The following is a 13,401-nucleotide window of genomic DNA, read 5'->3' as shown; positions in this document are numbered from 1 at the left end:
GAGGGCTGGGGTGAAAGGTGTGCACCACCGTGCCAAGCTAGAAATGCCATCACAAACGTCATTTTCTCAGTGTGTCACCTAGTGGACATGTGGAACCTGCCAGATCCTTTCTCACTGGAGGATGCGCCTCTTCCTCTGTGTTTGCTTAGTGCTCTCTGATAGAGTTCTTTTACAAATCTACACTTCTGTGTTTCAATGTTCCACCTGGGCTCTGCCTGCTTACTGTTTCTCTCCGCTACTTTTCCACACCAGCCACCTCTCTCCACAGCCACTTACCTAATGAATTCTTCAGATTCTCGACGATGTCTAAAAGGACTGCGTGTCCCTAACCCACCATCTCCCCTGCCTCCCTCCTCCCAGCACTTTATTTATTTGGTTTTCATATCTCTATCTTTATGTTCACTATCAAATAGTCTTTCCTTTGCAAAGAGGATAGCTCAGTCAGAAAAGAGTTGGATTTTAGGATTTCTAGAGAAGAAACAAATACAGGACTAGGTGTAAGGAGAAATTGATATTTTGAGCCCAAACTCAAATGACATTATTGAAAAGTCAGTTTTAAATGATAGAATGCTTTAGGGGTTTTCACAAAGATGTGAATCATGATTGAAAAAATTCTAGAACCATAGGCACTCAACTGAAGGGACATCAAAAGCACAAAATACAGTGAACCCTTTAAGTGATTAGTATAGCTTCTTTTGTACGCTAAGAAAAGCCATGAAAGCAATGAGAATGTTTAAAATGTAGGTAGACTTACTGTTTTTTTAAGAACTATAGATGGTAATATCTAAGGGAGGATTTTTAAGACATAAGTTACATCGTACTATGTATTTGAAGGCACGACCAAATGAATGTTTTATAGAAAACCATACAAATATACATTATAAATATACTCCTTTCTTCCTAGTACTTTAAGAATGCATGACAGTTACCCTGATCTGATCATTGTACAGTGACGTACTGTACCCTGTGAACATGAACAATTATCGTGTATCGAAACTAAAAGCATATTTTGAAAATGCTTTCCTATAGTGGGCAACTGACTGTTTTGTTAAGGGTCTTTGGTTGGTTGGTTTGTTTGTTTTGTTTTGTTTTGTTTTGTTTTGTTGGTTTTTTTGTTTCCTAGTAACCCTATACTGTTGTATTACCTGTATAATTATAGAATATTGTTGAAATGGGTTTTGAAAAATACATTAAAATATAAATTATTCTCTGTGAGACATAGTCTACTTCACAACTAACCCGTTTGTTCTTTTCTCCCCACCTGTGTCAGGAGTTGGTGCTGCAGTAATCGATAACTACCTTTACGTAGTCGGTGGTCACTCAGGGTCTTCCTATCTGAACACAGTACAGAAATACGACCCTATCTCAGATACATGGCTGGATTCAGCTGGCATGATATACTGCCGCTGCAATTTTGGATTAACTGCACTTTGACAAGTGTGAATTTGTGGAAATCGCATGAGGTGGTACCACAGGAAAGAATGCCCAGTGTCCTGAACCTGAAAGCTAGCTGTACTGCTTTCTTTGTAACCTGAAGTGGCATGAAGACTCCGTTTTGTTGGGTACTTTGAACTGACTAATAGTTTGCTCTTGATTTTGCAGTGAGTCAATAATTAAACAAGGAAAAAAGACAGACAGACCTAAGCAATGGAATTGTGCACTTTTCTCCACTGAGACTGGGAAAGCTTTTATGTTCCTACATGTAGAAAAACCCTTGCTGCTTTTTAGTTTTGTTTTAAATAATTTAAGCTCTTCTTTCTTGGTCTGTATTTGATTTACTAGAATGAGAGAAGTTTGGACTCCGGAGTGTATCAAATGACTGGACAGAATGTGGGTAGTGATTGTTGGATTTAAATTCAGATGCTCCACGTGGTTGATTTGTTTGTTTGTTTGTTTGTTTGTTTGTTTGTTTGTTTGTTTTTTTAAAGGGCTGCTTTTACTTGGGGTACTTTTAAGGATTATAATTAACATGTCAATCATCTGAGTGCTCTTTCTGCTAAATGATTTTAGGGCTAATAGTATGTAAGGTTGTGAAACAATGGCTTTTTTTTTTTTCTTTTTCTTTTTTTTTTTCGGAGGTGGGGACCGAACCCAGGGCCTTGCTAGGGCCTTGCTCCTGCTAGGCAAGCGCTCTACTACTGAGCTAAATCCCCAACCCCGAAACAATGGCTTTTAGTATCATATTTGGGGCCCTGTTTTGAGACATTACATATTTATTGCTTTTGCTTTTTCATATGGCCTGGTTTAACTGTTTTTACTATCTATGCTTTGACAAGCAGGGACAGAAGACTAATCATGTCTGCTTCAGTTCTTTAGTGCTGCTTAGCAGGCTTCTGGTTGTCGGTGTAAATATATTTGAAAGGTGTTTGGTTACCACCCTTGATGCATACATGTTTTCTTTGATAGATTCTTAATTTGTTTTTTTTTTATCAAGGTCTTAATTTTGTTTTCAGTGTTCAAATATAAAAATGGTGCTAACTGTAGGATGTATAACAAAGCTATCACTGATGTTATTTGGGTGTTCTATGTTAGATGCATGATGTACTTTGATAATTGTTTTCATTTTTACTGGCTTGATTCGCTTGTGCGTGTGGAAAGTGTTAATGATTATATTCATGTTAACATCCAGAATCATCTGAGTGCTTGAGTTACACTTCCCATGGTTTTTGAATGGTGACTTAGAGATGATGCTTTTTCCCCTTCTTGTTCTGGAGATTACATGTCCTTCAGCACAGAAATATGTGCACCGCAGCGTGCTAGGCAGGTGTGCGTTACCTCGTTCGTTTCTTAGGTAACTGAACACTTTTAACTTATTGAGGAAAACTGGAACTTGATGTTTACTTGAATAAATGGTTCTAAATTTGGTTGTGCTTTGTTTAAAGAAACTATCTTTCAAAACAAAACTGTTACAGCAGATGACAGCTTATTTAAAGGAAATAGCTAACTTATTTTTGCATGGTTTAGTAAATATCTGTTAGTCTTAAACATATTAACTTGTAGTTTATTACGACATTGGTACTTATATTTTCGTATTTAGTAATTTTGCTTTCATGTTCTTTATGTTGTTTTCTTTTTTACCCACCTATTCTCTCTTTATAATGTCTGTAAGATCAGTGAATATTTTTTCCTAAGAAAAAACTCATCCTGCATCCTTAAGTGCCATATTATTGCAACTTGTTAAGAAGCCATTTGCAATATAACGCCTAGCTTTACCTGTTAGCATACATGTTATGACTGAAAAACTATAGCTGGGCAATTTATAGTTTTTCTTGTTCTTCCATAAATTACCAGTTGTAGATGAGAATATACTATGAAACTATGTAAAATCATCTTTAGTCATAAAGTAACACCATGCTTTATAAATATCTGCACAGATTATGAAGCCTTGCAAGTAACTTTTAGTCTCTACTAATCTAGCACTTAACAGGAGCTAAGAAAACCAACTGAGTATTTTCTATGTCACTTGTTTGAATATCATAATGACACATAGCAATAACTTTTTCATTCATTTGAATACATCTGTTGACTAGGAATAGGTGCACTATGTGGTTGGCCTGAACCTTATTTAAAGAAAAGAAATTTAAATTAGATTTCAGCACATACTTACTTTTAAATCCCCAATTTAGTTTTTTTTATTTATATCAATCAAATTATTATATGTATTCTGTTACACTAACTTTAATATCTTCCTCACAAAAGTGAATTTGAAAGTCTAGGAAGTGATTTTAAATATAAACATAGCTATTCCAAGCATTCTATTTTAATAGTGGTTTACCCATGTATTATTTCTGATATGCAATTTATATATAATCTGTAGCCTCTTGGTAAATTAGATAAAAAAAAGTGTGTACCGATGTTTTTTAATCTAAATATTTTATCTGGCTTATAAACTAAATGCAAAACATTTTGGCCAACAATAGAATCATGTTCCTATGAACAAAGTATGAAAACACACAAAGCCAAAATAAAAAACTCATTTAAAATTTAGAAATACGCTTATTTTAAGAATCCTATTACATATAATATCCAGAGCTACTATATGGCCTGACACCCAGTAAGTTTAAAATAAAGATTTCTCTTACAAATTTAAGAAGTTTCATATGAACACTGTGCTGATAAGTTGTGAATTTAAAGTTCCATGTTTTTTACACTAAAAAGGATGAAATGTTAGATTATAAATCCCCAGATTTAATGTTTTTAGAAATATATAATATACATATATAATATCGATACATAGGATATATATGATTATATCATTATGTATATCAATATATATTGATATATGTGTATATTTTCATATGTATAATATATATCAACATATATGTATATGCATATATTCAAGAAAAAGTGTGAAAGCAGTTTAAGACTACACAGAAATATTTGGGGCAAGACTGATAGGGGAAATAGGAATCTGACCAATTGCAGTGTCACCTGTCTTCTATAATTATGTCAAAGAATGTGTATGCACTATTTGGGTATTTAATATTTATTGTCTGTAGTAATTGAACTTACTGATTTTTAAGGTAAACCCAAAGGATATTTTCAAATTTCATGTTTTTGCTAATGAATATCAAATTATAGACATTAGTATCAAATGATAGGAAAATGGCTCTTGGTGTTGAAAGGTTTTTTATAGTTTGACATATGAGGACTCTACTACATACATGTGCGACACTGTGTTAGATGCTATGGTGGCATCTACTGAAATGTAAATAGGATGCAACCATCTCTCAAAAGAATAAACTATAACGGAGTTTATTTACTCCAATAATTACTATGAAAATTGATAGCCTAGTTCCTTATTTCTGAGGTCATAGGAAGGAACTTGAAACCTAGTTTATATATAAACACTTAGTGTACCGTTAGGTTTTGATGACATAAGTAAGACTAATGAAAATCATGTTTATAGACTCCATGTGGGGTCAGCAGACATGGCACAGAGGTAAGACCAACTGTTGTTCTGACAGAAGACTCTAAATTGGTGTCCAGCATGCAGAGGAGCACAGCTGTCCCACAGCTCCAGGGTGGGGTCAGATGCCCTTTCTGGCTTTCCCTGGGTACTCCCTCGACACGTATATACACAAATAAAAATAAATCTTTTCTTTAAAAAAGATTTCCATGTTTCTTGGAATTAGATGGTTTATTTTCTAAAGGAAAAGCAAAATTAAGAAAGAACACACCCGGAACCCATGTTCTAGAGCATCATGGCTCTGGAGAACACTGAGGAGAGTGCGTGTCTGTATCATGCAGTGCTTCAGGTTTTGTTTTATTTTAGTTTCAGTTGTAGTGTTGGATTCCTGGTATTGTCACCAAAGTGCTCATTTTTAGGAAAATCAGATTATATAATAACTTACTGCTGAAAGTTCAATAAATTTACAATGGCCTCTCTAAACCTTCTGTTCAGAAAGTTACACAAGTGTGTGACATGTCAGGTTAACATCCTGGTCTGCTACTTAGCCCTTTATTTCCCACTGTAAACAGCACTTTAATTAGACAAGTTATAATTAGGTAACAATTCTGTGACTGAATAGTTTTGGCTCTCCACTTCCAATATACTGAATTCAATGTTGATATTCACATTTAGAAAATAAGTTTAATATATTTTAAATAGAAGTTTACAAATATTACTAGTATGAATATGGTCAAAGAAAAATCCAGTTTACATCTCTGCAGAGAGAAAAATTGTCACACAGTTTTTATATTACATATCCACATGTCTTCTACATTTAATTTTGGTCAAGATATCATGTGTAAAGTCCCACTCATTTTAAAATACCAAGCAAAAAGTTCCAAGTTTGCCTTAATATACATGTGAAGTTAAAGTACTGGATGATAATGCTTATATCTTTGCCTTATGACTTGTGCCGTGTCATGAACCAGAGATGGCTGTGATTTTAACAGGACTCTGAAGCATTGTCAACATGGAGTACCAGTGGGTGTCCTCTGTTGCAAATAGTGTGGTTGGTTATTGGTAAGGTTCATGTTTAAATGTTTTTGTACCTGTATTTTACCTCTGAATAGATACTTTTTAGCATCAGGGTTTTATTTTATCTTTGTTTACATAGTAAAGTGGCATTTAACTTGTTGAAGATTGTATTCTTTTGTTTTTTTTAAGAGTTTTGTGCATATTATTGTGGTAATGCTCTGTAATGGTTATAGTTATATTTCATTTAATGTGAAGAGTTTAAAATAAAACTGAAAATGTAAATTTGTACCATGTGATATTATTGTGAACTGAACTAATCTTGGTTATGTACAACTCTTAAGTCACTCGTAAATTCTTGTAAATCCATGGATGGATAGATGTCTCCAAAGATAAGATACAGAGGTTTCACGATTCAAACTTGTAATGCTAGGGCGAACTTAGATCTGGAAAACAAGGATGGACCAGTCCCTTTAAGAGGGTGTGCTGCTTGCTTCTGTGTTGGACTGTTGGCATGTCTTAACAGCAACTGGAAGGACAATCTAAGAGGAGAAAAGAGCCTACTGAGTGAGGGCATCCCAGCAATGAGTCAGTAAAAGGAGGGCCCAGGACCCAGAGGCCCACAACAAACTCCCATCCCACTGGGGGCTCTTCTTTTTTTTTTTTTTTTTTTTTTTTTTTTTGGAGCTGGGGACCGAACCCAGGGCCTTGCGCTTCCTAGGTAAGCGCTCTACCACTGAGCTAAATCCCCAGCCCCGTGGGGGCTCTTCTAATAGGAGCTGTATTGTTTTTATTTCCCTCCCACTCCTTCCTTCTCTCTCTCATCCTTCTTCCGTCCCCTGGCTTTTCTTACTTCCTCCCTCCCTCCTCTCTTCCCCTCTCCCCCTTCCTCCCCCCCCTCCCATCTCCTGCTGCTGCTTTCTCAGTGACTGACTTTCACTTTCTCACGAAGCATCTGACACTGTCACAGCTCTCCAGGATGACCCTTTAGCTTTCTCTGTGTCGCTCTTCTTCTCAGGGTACCCCTAGATCACTACCCCTATAAACCAAGCATCTATAGAGTAAGATAGGTTTCAGGCCATCCTACTATAGGGAGGTGGCTGTATGTTAACTGCTGCCTTATAGTGTCATTAATAAAAGCATGCCATAGGGTAAATTCTATATTTATGAACCTCTTCAGTAAATGGTTTTGATTTTAATATTATAATCATAAAAGCAATAACTATCAAGGGACTGAAGAGTTGGCTTGGTAGTGAAGGGCACTGACTGTATTTCCAGAGGATGCAGGTTCATTTCCGAGCACATGCATGGCCACTTAAAACTGTCTATAACAGTTCCAGAGGGTCCAATGTCCTTTTCTGACTTCTACAGGTATTGCACACACATACATACAGTTAAAACATCCATATTCATAAAACATCTCCCCCCAAAATAGCTGTCAATGAAATTGTGAAAAACAAAAGTACTCACAGGTGCCAGTTGTAAGTTTATGTTAGAGCCAGACCATGGAAGCCACGTGGAGGCCAAAGAACGAGAGGTACAATCTGATGGATGGAAACAACATGGCTCTGCATCAGAGAGGATGCCCGGTCATCTGTCAGGAAAGGGAGGGCCCATGGGGACTACCGGAGTCCTCAGGTAATAACAGGGTGCTGTGGGCTGGACCCGGACTCCTGAGACATGGCAGCGTGTGTAGTTTTCATTTCCCTGAAGGTTCCGTCCTGGCCAGGGCCTTGGGCCAGCCTCATACCCTGAGTGTGAGTTATGTGAGTGCTAGCTCACGATCCTATGCCTGAATTTTCTTTTCATTTTACAATTTTTTACTATTTTTTTATAGAATATATTCTGATCATGCTTTTTCCTTTCCCCCAACTCCTCTCACCCACCAAACCCATGTTCTCTCTTTTAAAAACAATCAGACAAAAAGCAAAGGAGAAAAAAAACCATGCAAAATGAAGACCAAAATAAACACACAAACAAAAGACTAATAAAACTAAAAGCCCAAACAAAGCAATGTGGGATTTAAAAAAAAAAGACTACAAAAACACCATTGAGTTCATTCTGTACTGGCCATTTGCTGCTGGGCACTGGCCTTACCTTTACATATGATTACTACGCCCAGTGAGTCCGTTGGAGAAAGTCAGTTTTTCCTGTGGAAATGGGTCGCAGTTGCAGGTAGCTTTTTCTCTTAGTACTGTAACTGTCTGCGTGGCCTTCTGTGTGCTGACACAGTAGTTGTGCCTTCATGTGCTATGCCTGCCTTCTTGATGCAGGAAACTCAGACTTGAATTTGGAACTTAACAGATACAGCCTGAAGTATTTAGAGTGTATTATACATTAGGTCAAGTATATCAAAAAGCATTTTGAAAGGAATGCATTTGAATGTTGACATTAAGATTTCTTCTTTGATAGGGTGTTGTTTCATTTTTTTGTTTTTTGAGACAGGGCCTTTCTACACAGCCCTGGATGTGCTATACATCTTTACATAGACCAAGTTGGCCTCGAACTCACAGAGATCTACTTGCTTCTGTGGGAACTAAAATACTTGTGCACCACCACAGCCAGATGAAATTAAGATCTCTTGTTTTAAGTGGATGTTTTCAAAGTTCTGCCTTTTTTCCCTATGGCATGCCCAGGACATTACCAGAGGTCACTGAAGATCATTCAGTTTGATACTTGCAAGTAATGATGGGAGGAGAAAAGAGTGCAGTTAACTGAACGCTGTTACATGCTACCAAAAATGACAGCATACTCAAGTCCACTCCTCCCCCAGTTCACTCAGAATAAAAAATGGCCTGCTCCAGGAATTTCCACTAGACTTCTTGAGTTCTTCCTTCAACTTGCTAGATGGTTCTTTTGTTTGGGACATTTGTGGCTCAGGGGAGTGGGGAGTAATAATAACCATCGCAAGAGTCTGAATGAATTCAGTGGTTTTTCATGCCAAACCAGCGGTCAACACTAGGAGTAAATGCTGTACTCTGAATACTACATGGTGAGAACCTTTATTAAAAAAAAAAAAAGGAAGAACATTCATTTAAAAGAATTAATTCAGAGAAGCTATAGTGAAGTTCATTTTCTGTAGCCTTGATAATACTTAAAATCATTTCAAACATTTTTGTAATTTTTTCAAAAAGAAAAGTTCAACAGAACAGAACAAAGCTACCTAAATTTAAACCCAAGGTTGTCCGGGAGCCTTTTAATGAAGTAGAATATCCACATTCCTGAGAATACAATTGATTGAAACCACATAGCAGTGGAAGCTCAGGAGAACACACAGTCTGCCCATAGATAGGAGAGAGATCTTTATCACCTATAGAATTTCAGACATTGGGTTGATATCCAGAATTTATAAAGAACCAAAAGAAATTAAACACCAAGGAAATAAAACCACCATTCAACAAAGGGGCTATAAGCTGAATAGAAAGTTTAGGGGAAAAAAAATACACAAATGGCCAATAACTATTTTTAAAAGTGTTCAATATTCCTAGTCATTAAGGAAATCCAAATTAAATCTATGAGACACCACCTCATCCTGGTCAGAATGGCTACTGTCAAGAATTCTGGCATCAAATATTAGGATTTTGAGAATGGGGAGCCCTTATTCACTGCAGTTTAAATGCAAACTAATAAAACCAATGTGATTAATCAGTGTGGAGGCTCCTCAGAAACTGAAAAGGACTCTGTATAAACTAGCTACTCAACTCTTGAACCAGAGAACTCTGTATCCTACCATAATGATAGCAAAAATGTAGAACCATAGGGGTCCCCATGCTTGGAGTTAGAGAAAGGACTGAAGGAGCTGAAGGGGTTTGCAACTCCATAGGAAGAACAACAGTATCAACTAACCAGACCCTCCAGAGCTCCCAGGGACTAAACCACCAACCAAAGAGGACACATGGAAGGAAGCACGACTCCAGGTGCATATGCAGCAGAGGATGACCTTGTGGGGCGCCAATGGGAGGAGGGGCCCTTGGTCGTGGGAAAACATGCCCCAGTGTAGGGAAATACCATCTTGTTGAGGTGGGAGTGGGTGGGTGGGAGGGGGAGCATCCTCATAGAAGCAGGAGAGGGGGCATGGGTGAGGGGGAACCAGCAAAGAGGATAGCATTTGAAATGTAAATACATAAACTATCCAAAAAACAAAAAACAAAAACTAATCCACAGGCTAAGTGAGACCCATGCCATGAAAAGGAACTCACTCTGACACTGCCTGGAGGACCAGAAACCAGAGACTGGATGGCCCTAGATGATTTGTTTATGTGTTTTCCTGACGTGTGTGGCCAAAAACAAATAAATAAAAAAGTAAAACGTTAAAAAAAAAAAAAGTAGAGCCAAATTAGTTGTCGCTCAGAAGATTCATGGATGAGGATCTGGTGTACAAACAGAATGGAATAATACTCAGCTCTAAAGAAATGGAATGACAACATTTTCAGGAAAACACAAATGGACTCAGAGTATTTTATACACAAGATAATCCAGTCTCAGAAAGACAAACAAACTCTTACTCTCCCTTATATGTGGATCTTAGCCTATAATGTATACATATATCTAAAACAAATGTGTGTGTCGGTATGGTATAGAATTTTAAAAAAATAAGAAAGGGTGATTTTTTAAGAGATAAAATGCAAACTAATGAGTTCACGTGTAAAGTATATATGATCTCAAGGTGTTGGGAATTGGTTCTAATGCTTTGATTTATTCCGGAATCTGTGTGTCCAAATGCTGAAGGTCCTTGTCCCCAATTGGTTTCTGATTGATCAATAAAGATGCCAGCAGCCAATGGCTGGGCAAAGGGAGATTTGTGTGGGGCGAGGATGCAAGAAAAAGGAAGGAAGGAGAATCAGATTTAGAGCTGCAGAAGGAAAATCATCCGAAATGAAGATGGAAAGGAAAGCAGCCCTCGAAAGGGCTGCCTAGAATTCTCTTGGGTAGCAAAGACGAGGGGGCCACCCAGAAGGAACAGGGCAGCCAAAATGGATCATAGATTTAGAGTGTGTTGAGTCAGGAGTATCAGAGGCACATCTATGATAGATTGGCGGAGGATTAGAACTGCCCAGCCTTTGACTAGCCAAGGCATTTTAAAGATAAGCTAATGTGTGGGTGTCTTTCATTCGAGGATACAAAGGGTTCCTGGGTGGGTAGTTGGAGGCATGGCACCTTTTGGGAGCACAAAACAGTACAGCTAAAAACTGCCTGATCCACAAGCCCTAACACATTCTCAATGTGAAATCAGCCCTTAAATGGACAGTGTCTACATGTGATTCCATGAGAGGCTGTAACCTTACCGGGAGACCTGAATTTTAAATTTTGTTTATTGTTTGAATAGTCCTACAGGCTGTAGTTCTTTGTAAGTTCTTTGTAATTATCTTATTATTTTTTATTCTTTAAACATGAATTTTAGCTATACAAATAATAGAGTATGAAAATTGTTAAAACTGTGTTTAAGAATACTATAATTTTTGAAAACTCAGAATTCCTGGGAATACTTATTTATTGTCCCAAGAGTTTGAAAACACTAAAACTCCCTCCCCCCAATATTTCATAATTCTATAAGCTGTTAGAACTGAGAAATGAGTTTAACAAAGTTGCAGTATAAAAATACCAAAAAATCAATATTTACATGTGGCAATAACAAATTATCTGAAAAATAAATTGGAAAGCAATTTCATTTGTAGTAACTGTAAAATACGTCTTGGAACAAGTTTAACCAATGACATGAGGCATCTATAATGAAATCATGACTGATGACAGAAATTAAAGAACACTTACTACACATGCACAGAAGTATCATGAGAAGTTCAGGGAAAAATCAAAATGCTACAATGTCAAATACTCAAAGTGATCTTCAGATTCATTGTAATTGCCATCAAAATACCAATGACCTCACAATAGAAGGATTCTAAAACGTATGAAACTTCACACTACTTTCTTACAAATGTTTTACAAAGCAGCATTATACTGGCATTCAAAAACCAATGGAGTTTGGGTGTAGAAAGACCGGCAAACAAATCGACAGTTTATAGCCAAATTATTTGTAGACAACGGTGGTAAAACATACATTGAAGAAAGGAAAATCTTAAATAGTCGCTGGGGCAATGTAGCGACAGCTAGCAGACTAAAAGTAGGCCACAATGTCTCAGCACTTATCAAAAGAAATGGCATGGGGAGGTAGATCTGCCAGGAAAGTACTTGCTTTGCAAATATGAAACTGTTCACCTGAACCCATGTTTTTAAAAAGAAGGGTGTGATGGTGCCTGTGTATAATCCTGCCTCCGATAAAATTGAAAAAAATATGGATAGCACCTAAGGAATGACATATGAGGTTGTGCTTTGATTTCCACATGATATGCACATGGGTGCACGGACAAATACACACAATATACACACACAAGCTCAGAGTGGATCAGAGGCTTAAATGTAAAACCTGAAGCTATGAAATAGGTTATATGAAATAACTATATCAAAACACTGGTGAAGTGTTTCAGAATGTTATAATGGCAACTATAATTTTAATCTCCGAAAGCCCAGAAAATGAAAACCAAAGAAAACACGTGACAGTATATCAGACAATAAATTGAGGAAAAGTGTACCAAAATGGAGAAGATATCTGCAAACTATACATCTGATAAGGATAAAAGGCAAAAATATATACAAAACTCAATAAAAAACCCAAGTAATAGACCTAAAGAAACATTTCTCAGAATCATATAAATCAATGGAATTATGGAAAAAATACTCAGCATCACTAACCATCATGGAAATGTAAATTAAATTTAAAAATTACTTCCAGTTAGAATCATGGTGATAAAATTTCTGTTGGTAAAAACGAAAAAATATTTACACATAGTTTGTGGATGTGTAAATTAACTATAATGGACAAAAGTATAGACACCTAGTGGCCTAACAATGAGGCTAATGCATTGGAAGCTTCTTTGACAGTTGATAAAAGATTGAAAAGAGATGGGGTCGTGAAAGCCAGTCTTTTGGATTGAATGAATCTTCATGGAGTCATTATCTGATGGCATTATTGGGAGGCAAAACCTAGAATTGTAGGAAACAGGTTACTGAGAATGTCCCTCGGAAAGATACGTCTTGTTCCTGAGCCTTCTTTCTGCTTCTTGGCCACCATAATGGGAACACCCTTTGCTACTTGTCCCCTCTGCCATGATATTCATTTTTTTCTCAAGTCCAAAGCAATGGACCCATCTGACCTTACACTGGAACCTCTGAAGCTGTAACTGAAGAATATCCTTTCTCTTTTACATTATTTCTTTCTGTTTTTTCAATCAACAAAAGATGATGATGATGATGATGACAATGACGACGACGACGACGATGATGATGATGATGATTATATTAAAGGAAATACCAGACAGAAGAGATGGCTCCGTTGTTCTGAAGGAAACAGGTTTAGTTCACAGCACCCACATAGGCAGCTCATAACTGTTTCTTCAGTTCTTAAGGACTTGATGCCTATG

General features: G+C 37.0%; 1 protein-coding gene across 2 annotated transcripts in view; it reads left to right on the top strand.

Annotated features, from left to right (window-relative positions):
- Klhl28 (kelch-like family member 28) overlaps window positions 1-6,208 on the top strand; it is a 31,449-nt gene extending 25,241 nt beyond the window's left edge. The window contains exon 5 of one of the 2 annotated variants that reach the window (XM_006240135.4): window positions 1,271-6,208. In XM_006240135.4, coding sequence (XP_006240197.1) covers window positions 1,271-1,434 — 164 coding nt within the window. In that variant the 3' untranslated portion in view covers window positions 1,435-6,208. The remainder of the gene's footprint in view (window positions 1-1,270) is intronic. The other variant, NM_001106735.1, reaches the window with a different exon arrangement.
- Window positions 6,209-13,401: the final 7,193 nt, after the last annotated feature.

Source organism: Rattus norvegicus, chromosome 6 (genome assembly GCF_036323735.1).
Source record: "Rattus norvegicus strain BN/NHsdMcwi chromosome 6, GRCr8, whole genome shotgun sequence".
In the NCBI taxonomy this organism is placed as follows: Eukaryota; Metazoa; Chordata; class Mammalia; order Rodentia; family Muridae; genus Rattus; species Rattus norvegicus.
The sequence above is the reverse complement of the archived record's forward strand: the minus strand, read 5'-3'. Positions and strand labels throughout refer to the sequence as shown.